The following is a 22,493-nucleotide window of genomic DNA, read 5'->3' as shown; positions in this document are numbered from 1 at the left end:
TGTGATGATTTTTTAACTGCAAAATCCGTATTTCCCTATGAGAAATTAAAAACATGTTTTGGGTGTCGTCTTATTCAAAAAATAATATCTATATTAAGACAAAAATTAAGTCACAAATTAGGCCCCACCCATACCCGCCCTTATCTCAATTCTTGATTCTGATGATTTTTCATTCGTTGTCAGATATAGGGGCGGAGTCTAGTTGCAAAAACCATATTTCTTTACAAAAATTTACCATTTTAAACGTGTTTTAAGTTTCTATAAATAAACAAATTCATCACAGTAGAGATGGGGTGGGTGGGCGGGGTTTGTATTTTGCCTTTTTTCTCTTAATATACATGGTATTTTTTGAACAAGATGATACTCATAAACATGTTTTTAATTTCTTGTAAAAAATAAGTATTTTGTAGTTAAGCTCCGCCCCACTACTTACGACGAGTAAAAAAAATTAGCACGATTGAGACAGGGTGGGTGGGCGGGGCAGACATGTTGCCTTTTTTTTCTTAGTATAAGCAATCATTTGTTTTCGTTTTTGTTGTAAAAAGATGACTCCGTATATTAAAAAAAAAGGCAACATGTAACACAACCTTATGTCGTAAAAATATTCAAGACTTGTCATTGCATGAGATACTCACAAATTTTTAAGTTTCTGGATGTCTAGGTTGTGAAGAATTTAATTTCTTGATGGAATTTCAAACTTCTGTAGTGTTATTAGTTTTTTTTACAACCGAATATTTAAAAGGCAGCTTTCAACATCAGTATTTGTTTGTGAAAGATATTTCATTAATCTGAGATATTTTAATTTTATAAAATTTTGCTACAGGTAATTTTTTGTTATTTTTTTGGTTGATTGTTTTTTTGTGATATACCAAGATTTTTATATATAATTTTAATTTTGAGTATTTTTTTTATTAATTTAATGCAGACTTTGTAGATTATTATTTAGAAAAGAAGGATCAAATTATAACTTTCTTAACATTCACTATTAAGTACATGCTTAAAACTACTCCTAACACAACAAAAGTATGAGAATGAATAATATGAATGCTTTCTAGACTTCTTATTACATGACATAATTTTAAGTCTTCAGAGAAATAATTTTTATTACGACCATCATAAGCAGTAATTTTGCAAGAACAAGCTTTGTAATAACTAGAGGTGATGTTATTTTATGTCGTTTAATTAAATAATTATATGAACAGATTTCGCAAACTCACTTAAAATTTTTCGTTGTTTTGTGTCCGTTGTTTTCACTGTCAATACCATTCGGTTAAAAAAAATCAAGATAGTCTTCAGTGAAAATTAACCGTTTATAAAAAAAACTTACAACTGTGTTACTTATAAAACCCCATATACATTTTACGTTGTCAATTGACGTTTGTAAGAATATCCACAGTTCCTTTGTCGTGACGCTTTTCTAGACGTCTAGAAGAATTTTTCATGTTTCGATTTAGATGCTAAACAATTTTTTGTGGAGGAATTTTCAACACCAATCATTTTATTAAAATTTCAGGACAGAAACGAGAGGACTCTACGAGGATCAAAAGTCAGATATTTTAAGCCCACCTACTTTAGATTAATGTAACGTCATTTCGGAATTAACAACACGTTGTACACAGCCGTCTGAATCGTGAAGTTTCCGATTCGTCTTCCTTGCATCCGACTCGAATCGGCAATAATTTAATCACCCTTAATGGGCTTCTTGCGTATTTTTGTCCCAGATGAGCCCACCCACGCACATTTATTTTCGATTTGGCGCTAATGCATCAAAACAAATTTCGCGCCACCCCTGGGTATTTCCCTGTCAATTAATTCAGTGCGTAACTAAATCTGAATATAAATAAATGCTTGCCGGATTAAAATTTCGGTTATAAATTCCAATTCCCCGATCGACTTTCGACGTTGACACGCCAAATCGATTGTTTAACAAATTCGGCCGTCTGATTACCGAATGAAAGAGCTGTATGAGTTTCAAAGCGAACCTCTCCATTATAATCATTGACTGGCGTCGAAAAGGCGGTTAGCGGGCAAACAAAGATTTTAATGAGATTACGCAACAAAAGAACTGCGAAGAATGGAGTTTGCGTTGCATTCACACGCCGTTTTTTCCACTACTACCATCAGCGATACAAGCGCGAACTCGGATGAATTCCCAAATTGTTTACGCGGAAGGAACGTCAGGAGGATTAGGATCCGGCGTTGACTTGACAAGTTTGATTTGTTGCCGAGCAAATAGGGAAATGTGCGTGACGTTATGTCGAAAGTATGTTAGCGACGCGTCGATCAGCCACTTACCCAAATTCAAGTATTTCTTGTGGACGGCCTCGTAAGCGGTCCAGTCGATATTTTTCAGGCGATTCCTTTCTTGGCGGGAGCCCTCGGGCGGTTCGTTTGGGTTCCTGCAAAATTAAGGATTGAGTTTGCCAAGTAGGAAATTACTCTTTTACAAGGAGCTGGAGGAAGTAGTTCCAATTTATCATTCGAACAGAGGTCGGGATTAGGCGACTACACAAAAATGAATTTTTAACGCAGGGGAGAACGGGGACGAGAGAAAATAATTCCCGGAAGCTCACACGCACACACACGGAGTGTCGCCAGATAATCTCGGTAAATAAAAGAGAAGTTTGTTTTTGACGAAGTTTTTTCTCCTTGGAATTATTTTATAGACGTTAAACTTGTCGTTAAAGCTAGCTTTTACTAGCGCTATCTCAACTAATAAAGGATTTTTTTAATACCCTCAATAACCAATAGCCATTGCTGAAATTTAGCGCGAGTTTTAAGTTTTTTTGACGAAATAACTTTTTAATTCAGAATTATCCCATTCAGGATATGCGCTGCCCTTTCCCCACCCCGAACTAGCCCTCCCCGAAAGGAAACTATTTTTTCTCCCCGGCCATTAAAAGCCGCTCACTGGAGCATGCAATCTACATCTCCCAGCTTTCACATAAGTAAACCGCAGTCAAAGTTGTCCCTTACCCTGTTCTCGCAAAGTTGCTCCAATAGATCATGGTGGTTTCGGCCAGCAGGACTTCAGACTTGGTGTAGTTTCTTACAAAGTGCATGAATCCCCCGACCAGCGGCGCCCCGAACAAGTAGGGCAGCTCCTCGCCGTGAATGCATCCTTGTCTCTGCAAACGAATTCCTCGGATTAAAGAAAATTCCCGCTCGAAATGTCGTTTTTATGACACTCCGGGCGAAATAAAACAAGATAATTCCTGCTATCAGACACGCTGGCCCGGAGCAAGCTTTTCCTGCACCACCGTTTATATTTTCAAATAGGACTTAAATTATTCATATGGTATATTTCATTCGCGCTCACGTGAACATTACTGCTGTTCCTGCTTTTGACTACTTTCCTGCGGGATTCTCGCGAGGTTAAGTGTGGGTGTTTGAATTTGTCGAAGTTGGGTTGAGTGAGGATGTTTGAATTACTGCTATATAAAGAAAAGCAGCTGCAATTACTGAAATATAAATAACCTTATCGATCAGAGTTCTGTGTCACCTGACAGAGATAGATAGCACCAATAAGAAGTTCTTAATATTTTGTCAAAGTTGTAAGTGCTCTATTGTCTAAATTCGGTGCCCGTTTCGCCCGAAGATTTAAAATTGAAATATTTTTCGCAATCTTAGATAGACAGTTCATGTGAGAGTTGCGAAGTTAAACGGAGTGAAAACTTTGCAATCTAAGAGATGTTAAATTGAATTTAAATCTCGGATGGATGTTTTAGCTTCTGGGCTTCGAACTATCCTAGGGAATGCGCATGCGATTGGACTGTAAATAGAGAAAATAAATACAACGGAGGCGGCTGCATTTATCAACTTCTCCTCTATAGGCAGACGAAAGAGGGACTGTCTTTCTTTAATATGAAGTATTGTGAAGGAATTTTTATTGACGAGATGCTGATTTAACTTTCAGCTCTCGGAAAATTCTCTGTAAATTGAAGTTCTGCTGGAATACGGCAGCTGATGCACTTAATAAATAGTAATCCTTGATTTTGTGTTTTCTTTGGGTTTCTTTTGACGTATTAATGGCTTTTGTTTTGGACGAGAAACTGGAAAGTCACTCCACTTGGGTGCTCTATTGTTTCACGAGGAGTAAAAATAAAGGAAAATGTGACGGATCTGTGTAAGGACAATTTTTTCGTTTACTTATTTAGATTAAGTAGGCAGGTTAGGTCAGGTTATGACCGCAAATAACTGTGATCCTGTTCTGAGTTTATGGTTTTTTGGAAAAATGCGTTTCAAAATCTAGTCCTTGATAGCGTCGTATTTGTGTAGACTTATAATATGCTTTTCTGTAGAGTTTTAGTGGAAAATAGGGTCATGAAATTTCGTGATATAAGGAAAACGAGGACCGTAAATCGCGTTGTTTAAATTTTCCTTTTTAGGGAGCTAGACGACATTAAGATTTTGGACAATTGAATATAATTATGTAAAATATGAAGCGTCCGCATTTTGGCACGCGTCCACCCTCGTCTGCTCCATCTTGGGCATTATTGCCGTAAAATCTATTCCAGCGGAGCTCAATGAGAGTAATTGGGCTAAGAAGAACTGTTGTCAGAAAAGTGGGAGCAGAAGTAGAGGGTAATAAGAAGTAAAAGTTGGAGTTTAATTTCGAAACAGCTAGAAGTGGCACTCATTACGCGCTCGTAGATAAATGTATATGCAGCCGGAGTGCTCCAAGTCGATGTCACTGCGGGCGACGTGCGACCCCAAGCAAACAGCCTTATTTATCATTCTTCCAGTCTGAGAGTCGGCAATTTAATGTCATTGTTGGAAATTACGTATACTTTATAAACTTTTGTTTCTCTTGCGTCTTTAAAGCATTTTTTGATGACGCGATTTTTTATCCGCAAGCGTTCCCTTTGTGTTTGAGGAGTTTAAATGCCTTTTTACGAGGGCTCTGCATCGTTCACGCAGAATAGCAAAAATGCAGTAAATTTCGAACTCGGCCATATCGTGTTTCCACTTCTCTTAAATCCGGTTAGTTTATTGCAACTAACAAACAACTCCTCGATAATAAAGTTTTATCTACTGACCCATCTTTATATTCGTAGTTTTCAGCAGAACTACTTACTTAATTACGAATAAATTTTCATAATTGCTTAAAATATTGCGCGACGCCGAGATAAACTTAATTCCGCTCCGAGATCTCGCATTCTGTTTCAACTTTTTAAATTCGCCGAGCGTCTTCCACCGCAATTTAAACCCGCCACTTTTTGTGCTGCATTTTTGCTGCGTTGTTTGCTTTATTAATAGTAAACCGCTGGAATTCGCCGTTCCCACTACGAGTACTTACACTCGAAAAATATTACTCCTCCGCGAAAAAACAAACGGAATTATAAATTGCGACTTTCGCAAGAAATAAAACGTGCCGGCATCGAATTGCGTCTCCTTAACGCACAAAAAATCCGGAAAACGGGGCTCTTTTAGTGGAGTTTGAGCGAAAATTGCCTCCAGCGACTAATAAAAACAACCCTTCATCGAACGGCGCGAAAAAATATCCACGGAGTTATAACTTTGGTGGCGTTATCAGCCAAAATAAAATTCAAAGTATGTCTGGAATATAGCTAGAGTAAAAATGTGTCCACTTGCTCCAACCGTCACTCGGAGAATGGAAATATCTTTTTAATGATCGCCTTTCCCCGAAGAAGACCTTCGCTGCGTCATTGCTTCGACCCGTAAATTGTGGATTTTTCCGCTGAATGCTTCCATACACTCCGGTTAATGCATCCTCCACAAAATAGCCCCCGCTGTTTTATAAGATGTGTATTTTAATGTTGCAAATGCCATAAACATATTCACTGAGTGCCGAACATAATCTCTACTTACCTTTCAACGAAGGTTTTACTACTCATAAAACGTCTATGTATATTCAAATTTTCCGTTCCCCACCCGCTCATTTTAAATGCCATAAAACGCGGGACGTGTCTTTATTATTGATTTTTGTGACATGGCCGATGCTCTGGGTTAAAAGGGATTTATTTTTATGGAGGTCTCTGAATAATTCCAGATTGTTAATATCCTTCGATACATTGTGCAGATTTGACGACCCAGAACAGCGAAAAGCCGCTTTTTCAACTGTTGCTACAGCCGGATACACATGTTTGTTTAACTGGTTGCATACGCAAACACTGCCTGGGTTTTATAGCTAAACGGTTTACAATTCGGACTAATTGGACCGTTCGGTTACGTTGTACACAGGTATCAGTAATACGATAAATACTATTTATTTATGTTATAAATTTTCCATGGGTGTGGCATACTCGGCAAAAAATGAAAAACAAAGACCTGTTATATTTTAAAATGAAACAATAGAAAGAAGCAAGGATAGCGCGACTTTCGTCTACAACGGTTACCGCTTGTGGCCTGCGATCGTGCTCGACAGCTGTTGATCTCATGCGAACACAGCCATAAACGGTTATTCGTTTGGGTTTAGCTAGGATCAAACTTTTATCATTTGCAGAGTGAAGCGTCTTTTTCTCTTTGATACAAAGGAATGAAAACCGATTGAAAAAAAAATATTTGCACACGTACTGGCGAATTTTAGAGAACAAAATCGTGATCGGAGAACAGAATGTCATTGTGAGTTGTAGGCGCAGAAATTGTTTTTTCCTTACCGCACTTTACATTATTTTTGTGTGGCTTGCAATTCTGAGAAAAAATGGGAGGAACGAACGGAATGGACGAAAATGCACTTATCTTAAAACACACAGAGAACGTTCTGGTTGTAGATGAGTCGAGAAACGGAAGTGTTCTGAAATGCGACGTGGCTAAGGCCTCTTACACACGGTACAACTTGCCGTCAGTGAGCATTAAACCATATGCAAAACAAAGTTCGCCGGTACTATGCAAGTGGTCTAAGTAGTGTTCGAGGCCAAAAAGAGTTAATTTGGAGTGGATTCAAGCAGCACAAGAAGAGTATTAGTGATCTGACTTGATATGATCAGATATGATCGTACTTGATCTGACTTTACCTGAGCTGATCTGGCTATTTCTGACTTGACTTGATCTGACCTGACCAACCCGACCTCCGAACGAAAACAAAAAATATAAAAAAGTGCAAATCATGTTGACTGTAATGAAGACAAAAAGAATTGTTAGAACCGCAGCGATTAGTCATGAACCTGAGTGAATAGCGTTATTAGATCAAGAAACTAGAAGCACCTAGTATGCAGAAGTGGTATAAAATGAAAACAAAGAAGGAAAAATGAAAAAAGCAATAAAAGCTTTAAAACCAGACGTGTGCAGGATTTTGTGTAAAGTTTCGTTCTTTCAGAGAGACTTTTCAGTATTGCAGCTTTTCATTTCGGTACACATACTCTTGATTCGCCAAATAAAAAAGCCGCACATTTTGCGAACGTATCATTCCTTTTATATCCACGACGAGATTATTGTTTCCTCCCTTACCAAAAATTACATATTATCTCCAACGTTATCGATTTGCGGAGGGTGGATTTTCCATAATGACGAGGGTCTTAATCCCGCTCTCAAATTTTCCAGCTTTATAATAAATCCCGATGCTCCGAAGAATTTGACGTAATAATAAAAACAAACATTTACCATCAGAAAAATGGCAAAAATGTCGTCTGAAAAGTGGAGATTGCGACGGTTTTCGAGGGCGAGCGTTTAATCCTTGTTTTGACTGAGATTTGTCATTTTTTGGGATTAACGTCTTCGTAGGCGCAGCGAGCGATAATCGATTAAAACGCGAGACCTATTTCGGATTTGCGGCACTTTTGAAGACGACGTGCACTTGTTTGCTCGGCGTTAATAACGTGTGGTAAATTAGGATTTGCTACCTTGTTCGAGGCAAATAATCTGGAGGAGTTAAGCCAACAGGGAGCGAGTTAGGAAGTTGCTTATTACTTATCTCGTTATGAAAATGTGGTCCTCGAGGTACCGAAATGGATACGACGTCCGACTGGAGCTTTACAATCGACAAACAAGTCTGGATGCGAATCGTCGCAAATAAAACAACAATTTCGGGCAAATTGGTGAATCAGCTGAGGACGCTACTTCACACGAAATAAAGCGACTTGGATTTGATCCAAGAGCTAACGGAAAAAAGGAATCGATAGCGGCGGGGACCAAGTGTTTTAATAGCTTCATATCCGAAGATCTGCATCCAATTCGGGATGATTATATCGTCGGAAAGGAGAGGTGAACTTCTCCAGATTAAAAAACTCGCAGGAATTAATCACGAAGAGTCGCGAAAGAGAATCTACAATTTCAGGAACTCTTTGATATTCGGCTAATAATTTAGCTTGTCATCTCGGATCGAGTTTGGACTTTGCTAACTGAAATTAAGTCGAAATTAAACAAATTTTGCTTTTCACGCAGCTGTGACATTTCCAACGAACAATACTGAAGGGGAGTGTAAACAAGGAGCTGTTCAGAATTTTTAATTGTCGCAGTCGAAGTTCTGAATGCGTTCTGGACATCGCCGTTCTTTCGGATGTTTCGAATTAATTGCGAGAGACTTGGTCGATGCTAATCTGCCCGTCCAATTTGCGAGGGAATAAATCCAGAAAAATGCCACTTGTAAGCCGTGGGAGAATACGGTCTTGAACACGGGCTAAAAGTGTACCTTGCCACTATTTCCGGAGTTTGCATTTTAATCGGCGCAGCGCTTTGTACGGCGGCCCGGAAGGTTCCAATTTATTTGAGAGATCTCTCCTGGCCGGGAATAAAATTCGACTGAATGGTTATGATCGGGACTTAATAAAAACCCGATTCCGGGAACGGTGGACGAAGAAATGTGGCAACTTCGTTGGGTTTTGGACGATTGTTTCGCGTCAATTGCGAGCGGTGTTTAAAAATAAATAAAAGTGGAGCATCCAGACGGACTCAGATTGGCATTTGGAGGTCGGATGGATCGGGGGTGTTATAAATATCAGAGCAGCCACTGGTTGACTTTGGATGTAATTATGGCCCTTTGGATCTGCATCACATAATCATGAAGTAAACTCGGTGGACAAAAGCAAAGTAAATTTACAGTTTTAATCAACGTTATTTGCAGTGGCAGTCGACACAATCAAACCAATCAGTCAACATGATCGTTCCAAACCCCAGACGTCGGTTTATTCCCATTTCGGCCTTGATTCCGGCTCGAGCGAAAAAAGCCCGACCCTCCAAAGCATCTCAGCATCGCTGAATTATACAAAAAATGAGGCAACTCCCGTAAAGGCGTGCGAACCGTCCAATCGAGGTCTCTTATCGGCCCTCCATCAATAGCCCTAGCGCTAATTCGAAATCACAACAGTGTTTGTGCTGTCTCGGGTTATTTGATTTGGTGGATGTTTCTGGTCCTTCGCGCCGGATTATTGGAAATCCGCGATAATTTACGGCCGACGCAACCCTTATAGATAATAAATTATCCCCTCGCGTTTGTGATAAATAAATAGAGGACGCGTGGGCGGGTAAACGTAAGCGCGTTATCTAGGCAACGACTACAAGTAATATTTATGTTATCATTTCAAACAAACCGAGCCGCGAATGAGGAATCGACGTTAAACGTCTGTCTACAACTGTACTGGTTGCGCATTATCGCATGAATATTTTATACAGAGGGCTGAAGGTGCCACATGCGAGGTAATATCTAAAACAAACAGACAACGCCGCGTAATATGCATTACGGGCACGTCTTTGACATGTAAAACCGACTGATATCTCGCCGCCGCATCTAATCGTGTTGTCCTTAAGGTGGGCGTTACGAGTCTGAGCAGTCACTAGAGGGCGCCGCACTCAATTCGACGACGGCAAATATTTTCCATGGAGATAGTGCGAAAACTTCAAAAGTGCCGGGGTGTTTGCTCAGCGCTAATAAACCAGCAACAGATTCGTAATATTCGTCACAAACAATTATTCACCTTCACGGATCTTTTGGATTACTCCGCAGAAAATTCCTGCGAGCGTCCTCCGGCCGAGTGACTCTCGAGGAAAAATAACGGGAAAGTGGTGCGCCAAGGGCGCTGCAGTCGCAGCAGGATTCGGCTCTAATCAATCCGGTTGTCGGCTGAAGGACGCTACACCTTCAATCTTTATAATTGCCAGGATTCATCACTTACAGGGTTTTTGTTCGCCAAAGGTGGAAACTTCATTTATCTAACCGAAACAATTTCTTTGCGGCGCCAGTGAAAACCGGTCGCTGCCGAAATAAGTGGAGGTTTTATTCAAGCCGGTGGGAGGGGTTTGGCGGGCTTAATGAATTGTCAATTACAGGGAGGGTTTAAGAGGAAATTGATCGTCGTTCGCTCGGGCTTGATATAACAAAATTTTTATGAATTTTACGTTGGGGAGCTATTTGGAAAAAAAGTACGCGAGGATGATGAATAACCTGACATGTTGCAAGTAATTGGAGTGGAAACTCTAACTTGGTTGGGGTTATTGATTTGATAGTTTTCGTCGCTAGCTGCTATTTGATCATCGTGTATACTGAACCCGAGTGTATTGCAATTAATTTTGCGATCGGTTGCGCTTTATTTGATTTCAGTTACTTGATGTTTTTGAGAAAACTTTTTGTACACAGAGGTACAAGAAAAGACTCAACTATTCTAAGAACCGTTAGAAGGTTTATTCTAGAGTAATTAAATTGTGTTGCTGATACGACGTGATTTAAATTTTAATGGCCTAACTAAAAATTCACAGCCCCCTTTTCAAATTTAAAGTTGGTCCCCACCCTACTTACCCAAAATAATGTTGTAGCCTAATTGATAAATGGTTTTTCTGTTTTTTTGGTGGCAAAAATCAACCAAATTCCATTTTCTTTTAACACAACTGCATACTTTTTATCTGTTGCTGCCGATTCTTCGGTCAACCAGCATCTGTATGTGCTTAATAGTCAAATTCTATCGATGTATTGACATAAAAAGTCAAAGTTAAGCATGTACTGATAATAATGTACAACGTCATCAACAAGTAGTTTCAGCTGATATGAACAAATTATGCTTGAAATTGGTAGAACGGTAGCATAGCTTACTTCTTATTGTCAAAATTGACATGCTTAATTCTGTTACCTACCCAAATAGTGTCATGATGTAAAAAACTGTACAAATTTCTGTTATAGTTTGTGTTACCAATTTTTTTAGATTTTATGATTCTTTTTCATCTTTTTTTCTCATTTGTTTACTCTAATTTGAATCAATACCAGTTTTTTGGAGTTTTTTAGTAGTTTTTTGACGTATTTTCATCGCATTTTCTTAGCCATTTTTTTGTTGTCTTTTTTTTCAACGATTTCTTTTAGTTCGTTTTTATAACATATTTTGTCATTATTTTTTGTCGTGTTTTTTTGTTTTCTTTGACACTTTTTATACTTTCATTTTTGCAGTATCATTTTTTATCGTTGCCACTTCTTGTCGCACGTTTTGGTGACCCTTTTTTTTACTTTTTTTTTGGTTTTCTTTTGTCGTCTTTTTGGCCTTTTTAAATTTTTTGGTCGTCTTTTTTGGTCTTTTTAAATTTCTTGGTCGTCTTTTTACACATTTCTTATCATTTTTTTTTTCTTGTCACCTTTTTTTATCGTTTTAATCGCCTTTTTTATTACATATTATATATACGTCTTTTATTTTTTTCGGGCAATAACGATAACAACCAGTAGTCATTAGTGGTTTTACATTATTATTAATAATGTCAAACTGTTATTTTTCATTAACAAATAAACCAAAAAAACATTTTATCAATTACAACAAAAACAAAACCAACAAAAGAAAAATTCATTAAAGCATAACAGTCATCATCAGTATCTGCTAAGATAAAACTTATTTTGGCACATCACATACTCCCTAAGAAAAGTGAGGGTGGGTGGGTGGGCCTAGTATCTGCCAGGGTTAGACTGATTTTGGCCGATGAGATACCTTCTAAGAAAATTGAGGGTGGGTGGGCGGGATTAGTACCTGCTAATCTAAGATCAATTTTTGCAAAACCCTCTAACAAAATAGAGGTACTAGCCCCGCCCACCTGCCCTCTATTTTCTTAGAAGGTATCTCATTAGCCAAACTCAGTCTTATCTTAGCAGGTACTAGCCCCGCCCACCCACCCTCTCTTTTCTAAGAGGGTGTGTCATTCAAATCAGTTTTATCTTAGTAGCTACTAGTTGGGATAAGACTGATTTTGGCAAATGACGTACCCTCTAAGAAAATAGAGGGTGGGTGGGCGGGGTTAGTACTTGCTATGATAAGACTGATTTTGGCTAATGAGATCTCTCTAAGAAAATAGAGGGCAGGTGGATGGGACTAGTATAGTTTTGGAAATTTCATTCTAATTTATAAAATATTATTGACAATAACGAGACACATAATAGTACAATAGCATGAGATATTTACAATTTGAAGTTGTCGCATGCCGGTAATCCCCAGATGTTAAAAAGCAGAATAATCCATATCCTGACAGGGACCATCGTTACTCACGAACGAAAATGAACATTATTTTATTAATACAACTACCGGCTAAATGTTCTCCGACAAGTTTTTGTAGCTTTTTGGGCCTTTTTTGGTACTTTTTATACTTTCATTCTTCAAATCCCATTTTTCCCATTTTTTGGTGGCTGCTATTTTTGTGTCTTTTTTCACTTTTTTTTGGTCTTTTTGCCATGTTTTTGTCGTTTTTTTCGTGGCCCCTTCTATCTCCTTTTTGTTGTTTTTTAAATCGTCTCTTTTTATTACATTTTGATCACTTATACCGTCTCTGGAAAATGGCAAATGAACTCTTCGGTACGTTATGTACGGGGGTTTCGGGAGTCCCAAAAAAATAACACAAAAAATCTTTGTGATGTAGATTAGGAAAAAATGTAAAAAATGTAATTTTAAACTGTACAAATTTCTGTTATAGTTTAAGCTCTCTTAGTTCAAAGGGAAACTAATCAAATGTTGACTAATCTGATCTGACCTGACTTTACTTAATGTGACCTGACTTGTTTTTACTTAACATAAGCTGACTTTATTTAAGTTATTTAAAGTTTTTGATAAAACTAACCATACAACGTAACTTGACCTGACTTTGCTTCATCTGACCTGACCTGGCATAATCATAAGGATGACAGTGTTATGGGGCAGTGCGTAATTACAAAAATGGCGTCAAATGTGTGTTCGATGGTCAAGTGCTTCCTATTTAAAAAATCAAGCATAGCTTTTTTCTCAATGATAAATATTTGGGGTTGTTTGTCGGTTTTCCCGAGCTCGCAACTCGCTGGCCCGTAAAACAATAATTAAAAGAGCATTTTGGCTCAACCCCGCCGCAGGTCTTCGCTCCGAATCCATTTTTCTAAACTCGGTCAGACGCGGCTGAAACATCGCTATAACACATTTTTCTTCCCCCTACAAATTTCGGCGATAAATCATATTTCCTCGGTTCTTCCCTGAAAGAATCAACGCAAATGCACCCAAATCCACCCCGCCGGCAAGGTAAGAATGCAGTCGCTACCACCGTTAATGTCCAAACTTCGGAAACACGGCGGTTAGATTCCAGTTATGGAAATTCTTCGGATTTATGTGTTTTTGTTTCACAGCGCGAACATCCGCAACGAATAATACGAGATTTATGTAGGGCGGAAACGGGAAACAATTAGGTGTGAGACAGAGCTTGCTAAAAATACAGGCGGAAAAAAGCGCCGAAAATATTTGGCGCGAGCGCCGACTAATCATGCGAGGTCTTCAAAGGCCCTCTGATATAAATGCGTTCGGAAATTTTTAACAAAGCCAGATGAAATTCTTGTCGTGGGCGTAGAAAGCGGCTTTAGTAGTGTAAGGGTTTGTAGAATGTTCTAAATGCATTTCGAAGCGCATTATGTGGATTAAAACGGAGGCCAGGCGTTGTTACGAGAATGGATTCTCTTCCAGACGAGACGAATTCGCCGGAGGGCACTCGGTGAAATTTGAATATACTGGCAGCGCGAGTTTGCTTTGTATTTATTACGAAAATATTTATTCAGGGGCAACACACTCGAGTTTTCTAGCTGTTGCAAGGATTATCTAAATAATGTGCGCCGTGATTTCTATTCGGATTTGGTTGAAAAAATCGCATCCTACCGACTGCGCCATTTGTGCGACCGCAACGCTCCTTACCTGCGGGTAGTCTCCGCCCTTGGTCTGGTAATCGAAGACGTACAGAAAAGAGTTCCTGTGCTCGGCGGAATGCAGATCGGCGGTATGCACGACCGGTGCCACGTATTGTGCATCCGACAATGCTTCCAGAGTCTCATCTCGGATATTGATCGGATGCTGAACGGGTCTTTCCCAATCCGTGTATTCATTAACTATCGTCGCCAGGATTTCGGAAAGGTGATAGCTGTACGTGTTCCTGACGAAAGTGCGGAGGATCTTGGAGCGCCGGTCGGCCTCGATCCCGTATTGGACGTCTTCGCCGTTGAAGGCGAAGTACGCTTCCGCTTTCACGACGCCCAAGAGCAAATCGTAGCGTGACAGCTTGGAAACGACCGATTTGCGCAAGAGGACGTTGTTCAGGATGTTGATGGCGTTGTGAGTTTCGGTCTTCACTGGCTTGTTCGCGTCGAATTCGTTGTAGTGGGGGTTGTCGCCTGGAAAAACAGAATAACTGTACCATCGCAATTAACGTCGCTGAGAAACAACATAAAAGTGTTTATAAATCGACGACGCGACTACTTTATGAAATGAATTTGTTGCTTTGCAAAAATATACTTTGTTGTTCTACGAGTTTATAGATGTGTTTTTGTTTACTCATTCCGTTTGTTATTGTTAGTACTGTTTTATTTCCTTTTTTCTTCAAAATTGCTCACATTTAACAGCAGTATTAATTGGAAGCGAAATTCGAATGTTGCAAATATTTATCTTTGTTTAGCAGTGGAAATTAAAAATCTTGTTTCCGCTTAAAAATTAATTGCCCTTGTGTAAAAAGTACCTTTGAACCACTGAATGCTATCGATTATCTTGGTCGCAGACAGCATCTTTCATCACTACATTTCGGTCCAATTTGTCAGACGTTCCGTGAATAGCACTAGAACAACTTCTGTATAATTAATGTCCTTAAAGCAAAACCTTTCCCTTTGATACATCGGTCTATTTGAAATGTGACTTAATTAGAATCGCACAATGTTATTGCTAAATGTTAAATTTTCGCAGTGAGTGCGAGTAAACTGCTTTAAACACATTCAACTGTTAGTTACAGCTCAGTTAAATTAATTAGGCCGACTGGATAAGTGCCCCAAATGATAGTTTATAGATTTTACGACGCTCGGAACAACCAATAAAACATGGGATTCTCTATATTTTCAGCGGAATTTCAGTCGTGCTAGTTAACATCGAGCGCACCCTTCCATCAAAATTAATTCATCGCCCTCGCTGTAATTCGCGAATTATCAGCCCGATTTTATTCAGCAAGAAAATTCGCACCTCGAAGCGTTCAACTGTGACACAAGAGACGATTGTTGAGTTTAATTTGTCGGACAAATTATAAAAAAATAAGCGGGTTCTTTACCACAATGTTTGTTTGGAACGACGATTTTGCCCGGGGAGAAACAAACAACGAACACGCAAATTTAGCAAAATAAATATTTCTGAAAGAATCGAAAAATGGCGGAGGTGCCGGGTCGAGCTTAAATCTAAAGTAATCCTCTTAAATCAATACCGTAACGAATAGTTTTAAAAATGGCTTTTATTGTTTCTGTGTGCAAATATCCCTCGATTTGAATTATCATTCCGAGGGTATAAAACGAGCGACTTCAAAGGTTTAGTTGTTTGATCTAATTTCGTGACTTCTGGCTTACTAAAGTTCCAACAAACACAAGGAGCTAAAGGAAGTTGCAGCGCCCCCGCGATATTTCAGCAGTGTTACAATTAATTAGAGCTAATTCAATTTTTCTGGTGCGGAATTAGAACGAGTTAGAGGAGGTGCAATGAAGGAGAGTCGAGCTCGAGCTTGATTTCGCTCTTACTTAATCTTGTCTAAGAAATAAAGTAAAATTTATATTTCTTCCGCCGCCTGACCTTTCGACTAATCTTGTGTGGGGTGTCGATATAAATAATGGGGGCAATCAATTCAGATGCTACCCTCTGGGTTATAAATAAAGTTTTGTCGTATTAATTTTGATTAGATTAGTCAAGGCGGATAATAAACTGAATGCTCTTCAAACGAAATTGTCATTTTCGCTGCAGCGGCTAGTTAATTATTAATAAATTATGTCTGCAGCGAGGTACTCTACCTGCTCTTGTTAATTTAAATGTCGCTAATCCTGAGTTTTAATGAAACGCGAATGTAAAATACATGCTGGTTTAATTTTGATGCGGTTTTCTATCTAGCGGTAAAAAAAGGATGGCTTTCATGTCTATTGAATAAATAAAAATGCAGCAACAGAGCTGACTTTATGCTGGGATATTAAAGAGAAACATAAAAACATGTAGGGTTTTGTTGCTGCGAAAAAGGGCATTCATTTTTAACAAGTAATGTTTGGTGCGCCACAAGGGTCAGTTTGGGGTTAATAAATTTCGAGAATGTCAAGGTCGAAGTGAGAAACAGATGTAACGAGGAAACAAAGTTTGTAGGAAAACTGCAAGTAATTTCGTTATTTCTCCAACTTTCATTATTAAATCGTGTTTTCAATGTGTTTTTTAAACACTCTTTGATCCTGATCCCAGTGTTTTTTTGGTTTTTTGGAAAATTACAATTTTTAATCATTTTAAGTTAGGCAAAGAGAGGGAGCGAATATTGATTTTTTTGATTGGTAAAAAATGTTTCTCCGATTATTGTGAAAAAAATTTATCAATTCATCAAAAAAAAAAAAAATTCTAAAAGCCACTTTTTCAAACAGCTTTAAAATATTTTTTTTTATATATCCTCTCCCGGTGCCTTCAAAGATTTTATTTGAAAAACATCGGTTTTGGTTACTTTGAAGGCAAAAAAAATCATTCTTATACATAATTTTGTTAGGATTATGAAACTGTGCTTATTCTCACCGTTGTTCTTCAAGCAACAGAGAAAAACACATTATTTTCAAAGTACTAAAGTTGATTAAACCCATCTAAAAAGAGCTGGATTTATTACGGTTCAAATCAGCGTTTGCTATATTATTTTAAATACATTTGAAGATATTTAAAGAAATTTCTGGCCTCTTCTCAAATTTATTTATACTATTTCAACTAAAAGTGTCTTCAAATTTTTTTAAATAATTGTTTTTCAAAATATTTATTAGCCCGGTGTCTCCACCTTTTTTTAACAAAAATTTCAATTCCACTGTTTCGGTACAAAACGGTATCATTCCCGGTGGAAATTTTCTGAGTATCACTAATCCATTCTTATTTTCACTGTATCTCAGAAAACAACAGAGAAAAGAACTTGTTTCAATAGGAATTACATTTTATTAAATCGATTCAAAAACGATTTGTATAATTTCGGTTCCAGTTTGGGGTGATCTTGTTAATTAAGTTAGATGATGAAATTGTGAAAAAAATTTATAAATTCATCAAAAGAAAATATTCTGAAAGCCACTTTTTCAAACAGCTTTAAAATATTTTTTTATATATCCTCTCCCGGTGCCTTCAAAGATTTTACCTAAAAAAAATCGGTGTTGGTTACTTTGACGGCAAAAAAATCATTCTTATACATAATTTTGTTAGGATTACGAAACTGTGCTTATTTTCACCGTTGTTCTTCAAGCAACAGAGAAAAACGCATTATTTTCAAAGTACTAAAGTCGATTAAACCCATCTAAAAATTTCTGGTCTCTTCTCAGATTTATTTATACTATTTCAACTAGAAGTGTCTTCAAAATATTTTAAATAATTGTTTTTCAAAATATTTATTAGCCCGGCGCCTCCACCATTTTTTAACAAAAATTTCAATTCCACTGTTTCGGTACACAAGGGTCAGTTTGGGGTTAATAAATTTCGAGAATGTCAAGGTCGAAGTGAGAAACAGATGTAACGAGGAAACAAAGTTTGTAGGAAAACTGCAAGTAATTTCGTTATTTTTCCAACTATTAAATCGCGTTTGCAATGTGTTTTTTAAACACTCTTTGATCCTGATCCCAGTGTTTTTTTGGCTTTTTGGAAAATTACAATTTTTAATCATTTTAAGTTAGGCAAAGGGAGGGAGCGAATATTGATTTTTTTGATTGGTAAAAAGTGTTTCTTCGATTATATTTCACAACGAGAATTAAAACTGTGCCACGCCGAACAAACAAATGCGAGTTTTATTACATTCGCGACTGAGAGAACAGCGTGTGAAAAACAAGGAAACAAAAGAATCACAATAACATCAAAGTCAGAATAATATTTGGGATATCTGTTGACATGTGAAGACTGTGACGTACAAACAAGAGGGCGTATTGCCACAACACCGACCCGAAAACGATAAAAACTACATTCCCAACGGATAAACGTTTAGAATGTAATGCGACTAGTGTACATCAAAACACCCTCTAAACACCTTTTGATATGTCGGTGTTAAATACCTTGTCTGTTAATAAAACACCTCTCAACTATACAATCAATCGCGAAGCATTTTCTCGTTCGAACGGTTCGTCCCTTTGAACCCAATCAGCTCCCATCCCGTTTGCGGCCTATTCCGTAAAATTATCGAGTGGATTCCGCAATTTCCGCCGAATAATCGGTTTACCTTTGGACTAAACGCCGAAACTTTTCCTTAATATGCGCTAATAGAACTGACAGTAAGTGGAGAATTTTCCGTAGGTTCTGAACCTCCAATTGCTGTTGCGATAGCCCTTCGAATAATAGAGAAAACCGAGCCGAAAATTTTCACTCGTGACCCTGACTTTTGTATTTGTATTTTGATCTTAAAAATATAAATATCTTGACTATTAAAATGTTTCTGTAAATGATTATAGCGTCAAAGTAGGTCATGAACAAGTGCCGTCTCTCAGTTTGGACCTTACTAAATGCCCAAGGGCGCACGATAAATACCACACGCATCTGTATAACTGGTTGCCTAAATGATTCATACCTTTGTAAAAAATAAAACTAATTCATTACAATAAAAAGAAACAAATTTATCGCAGTTAAACATCACGGTAACTAGTGAAACTGTTCACCATTTTGTTCAAGACACATGTTCACTCTCTTTTTAATTTCAAAAGTGTTCTGTAATCCATTCATTAATCCCCTTGTTCAATTTTATGCTGCAATAGGAACTCCTGACTACTAAAGAAATTTTATCAAAGATATTTACGTGTTATGCTCAAGTCGTCTCAAATCATCAACAACTTCCTCAGATACTGAAGATCTTCCACGAGATTTCCTTTTGTTGACACTGCCAGTTCGAACAAATTTGTAATTACATCTCTAATGTGAGCCTCTAATGAGTTTTGAAAACGACTGTTTTGTTGTTTTGAGCTTGGACCAACGAGAATTAATTCACACTTGAAAAACGTTGAAGCAATAAAAACGACAGCTTTAAATGACAGGTTACAAATATCATTTATAAAAAGCCTGTATTTGTATCTGGTCGTGGAAAAAATTGTACGTGCATTCCCTGCGACAAACTAACTTTTGTTTTGTGTTCTGCTGGGACTCACCTGGTGGTTCTCCCGTGTCGATGACAACCCCGTCGACGCTCGGCCCGAAGGCGAAGGCGAATTCGGGCGCGATGACGGGCGTAGACAGGAGCGTTTCCAGGGGTCTCTCTCGAAGGCACTTGAGCAGGTGGGGATGTGGCAGTTCTGGTGAGCAGTTCGCGTGGATGGCCACTTGAGCGGCGTATCGGGACGGCTCCTGGATCAACGCCCAAGGGGAGAGGGCCGATCCCGACATGAGGATGGCCCGGTGGAACAGCACACCTGCAACGCCGTTAATTGGAGCGATCGACCAGGAAAACGCGAGGGCCGTTGTTGATTTTATCCATTAGCGACGAGTTTTAATGGAATTGCTCTCGGAAGACCGACGAGGCAGTCGGCGTGATGCAATAAGGAGACATTTGCATTTGTCTTGCAGCGGGAAATGGGCGCGGGGACGGCGGTTTCGGGGGAGGAAGGTGAAGTGGCGGCGGGAGAGGTTCAATCGCGGGCTTGACAATCCAGATTTGGCAAATTTGTTTAGTTCTTTTCGGGAATTATTAATTTTTTTGTTGTTTGTTGTAGAACACAATGAAGTGTTGCTTCTCCACGTAATTGCAGTGCGCGAACGTTTTCCGGTCTCGCTAATGACGCGGCCCGGATTAGTCCGGATAAAAACGAATTCGCGTCACCCTGAAAAATGAAGCTTTTTGCTTACATAATTAAAACATGTAGGTCGGCGCATCCTCGCCGCGTCCGCCGAAATTAAGGAAATGAATCGCGCACTCCAGACACACATTTCAGCAATTTTCAGGCGAACTAACTTGCACCGGCTAATTATAATTCAAGTCAAGATCGTTTTTAATTTCCACCGGTGGGGACGGTTTCGAAAATAATACGTTATTAAAGTCGACAATTGCCGTCGTAAAAATAAACGACAAGGTCGTAAAAATAAAAGAGATACCGAGAGATGGTTAAATACGTCCCCTCAACTCACAGAAAGTTCATTATAAAGCAATTTACAATTGAAAAGTGGCAAGTAATCAAAAAGATACGACCAAAGGACCGATTTAAGCGACAGCGAAAAAGAAGTGAAGTTTTGAGACAACAAGAGGACACAATCTCTTGTCTTTTTCGCAAAAAAGGCGAGATAATCGATTCGGGCCCGTCTGCAAATATTATTACCAGACGTCCGCGAGAACCACTTAGTCAGCGCTCGTCAAACCGTTCTTCTTAAAATATTAAGTGTAGATCGGTATTTCTCGGTCAAATCTGCTCGGCAAGCAGATGTCGTCGCGCGAACGACTTCATAAATTGGAAAACAGGGCCGTTTTCATTTCCAGGCGTCGAATTTTTAATTTTTTTCCGGCGGGTTTTTATTATAGAGGTTAATGTCTACGTGCCGGCGGTGACACACTTTCCCGAATACGTTCTTTGACGCAGCTTGTTTGAGAGTGATAAATTTTCACACATCAACATGTTTTCTTTCAAACGTCAAACGGAATATACAAAATTATAATTCAGGTGATAGATGGGTTTATAGAGTAGCGGCGAGGCGGAAAATTTAATCATGTTTGTAAAATTATGGAATTTGAAGCAAACATAGTGTTTTATTTATTTTGAGTTCATTATATATTTAACTGATTTAATGGCATGTTATCAACGCAATTAGAATTATTAATTCATTTTCAGATCTATAAATTCGTTACGTTTGTTGTATTTGTGTCAGTGGCATTGTATATGTGTTTTTGCTGGTGTTTTATAAAACTATCAATAAATTAAATTCAAGCGTGAAACGCCAAATATATTTCCGTAACGTAAAACTCAAAATTACCCGATTTTTTTCTTTTCGTTAAGGTAATTTGTGTCAGGTGAAAATTCCTTCTGGGGCCAGTTCTCCCTTCGTCCAACCCGAATCGTGCACATTAATTTATAAAGAAGCTTCTCCGGCTCTTGGAAGTCCGAGCGGCTTCATTAAAAATCAATTTGAAATGAGCATCGGCCCTTCTTGAAGATGGCATTTCAAAGAGCGTTTTCTTATCGATCGTTGTCAGTTCACTTCCGGCCAATAAGTCAATTACAGGCTGGGGTACGGACAATGGCAGTTGGCAGAGCTTCAAGACGCCCATAGTTTGATTTACTGCCGCCAGATAGCGCACCGCAATTTGGTTTGAATATAGATACGTATTTAGGAGGTATCGACTTGAATATAGGCCCATATTACCGTTGATTTATGCGCAGTCTCTAAAGACGCAGTTTAATATTTTCTCGAAATATATATCCTCAGGTTGCGTATGCAACCAACCTTACATTAGGGGGAACCGAAGTGTGGCAACCGGCAGCTGTCACGGCTGACCCCCGCGCCATTTACGCAGATCTCTTCGAATTAAAGAAACCTCGTCGTAACGCCCCTATTGGCGTCATTTGCACAATGGCAGCGTATTTGTAGGGTATTTGTCAGAACTTCATTTTTGAGTTAAATTTCCCAGCGGAGGACAAAACTGGAGCTCGTCGTGAATGCCGGATTCATGCCGGATGAAGTAATTGACATTCAAATCAGTGCAAGTCGGGGGGAAAAAATTAAGGACGCAATGAGGAGAGCCGCCAACGAGACGACACGATCAACAGAATATTGGCTTTAATACGATGGCTAGATGTAGAACGAGCGAATTTGCATTCGAGATGAGATTAAGGGCTTAAAAAGTGCTGTGTTAAGGATATTCATTGGTCAGGTCTTAAAATTAATTCGCTCCGGGTTAAGGAACGAGCTGTAGTTTGTACCGGCGGCGTTTGACTAGAGAAAAAAACCGAATTTTCTGTTTATTCACTGAAGAAAAGTATATCTTTAACCTGGCGTCTCCACCATTTTTTTGTAGAATATTGAAGGTGTCTAAATTAGCCCCAAGATATCCTTATCCGATTCAAAATTTTCTCAGATTTGTTTTTGTTTCTTTATGCTGCCTAGACGCCACTAATTCTTGATTGAAATACTCAGTTTTAAAGTATTATTTTTATC

The 22,493-nt window shown here is 38.6% G+C and overlaps 1 protein-coding gene across 2 annotated transcripts in view; it reads right to left on the bottom strand.

Annotated features, from left to right (window-relative positions):
- Nlg3 (Neuroligin 3) overlaps positions 1 to 22,493 on the bottom strand; it is a 174,803-nt gene that overhangs the window by 9,457 nt on the left and 142,853 nt on the right. For both annotated transcript variants that reach the window (XM_064066407.1, XM_064066408.1), the window contains exons 4-7: positions 19,502 to 19,762; positions 14,061 to 14,533; positions 2,977 to 3,128; positions 2,296 to 2,399 (exon numbers count right to left, since the gene is read on the bottom strand). In XM_064066407.1, coding sequence (XP_063922477.1) covers positions 2,296 to 2,399; positions 2,977 to 3,128; positions 14,061 to 14,533; positions 19,502 to 19,762 — 990 coding nt within the window. The remainder of the gene's footprint in view (positions 1 to 2,295; positions 2,400 to 2,976; positions 3,129 to 14,060; positions 14,534 to 19,501; positions 19,763 to 22,493) is intronic.

This window comes from Zophobas morio, unplaced genomic scaffold, assembly GCF_036711695.1.
Source record: "Zophobas morio isolate AGI-343-1 ecotype UQ-CSIRO unplaced genomic scaffold, CSIRO_AGI_Zmor_V1 ptg000028l, whole genome shotgun sequence".
Classification (NCBI taxonomy): domain Eukaryota; kingdom Metazoa; phylum Arthropoda; class Insecta; order Coleoptera; family Tenebrionidae; genus Zophobas; species Zophobas morio.
This window is presented reverse-complemented; position numbering and strand designations above follow the sequence as displayed.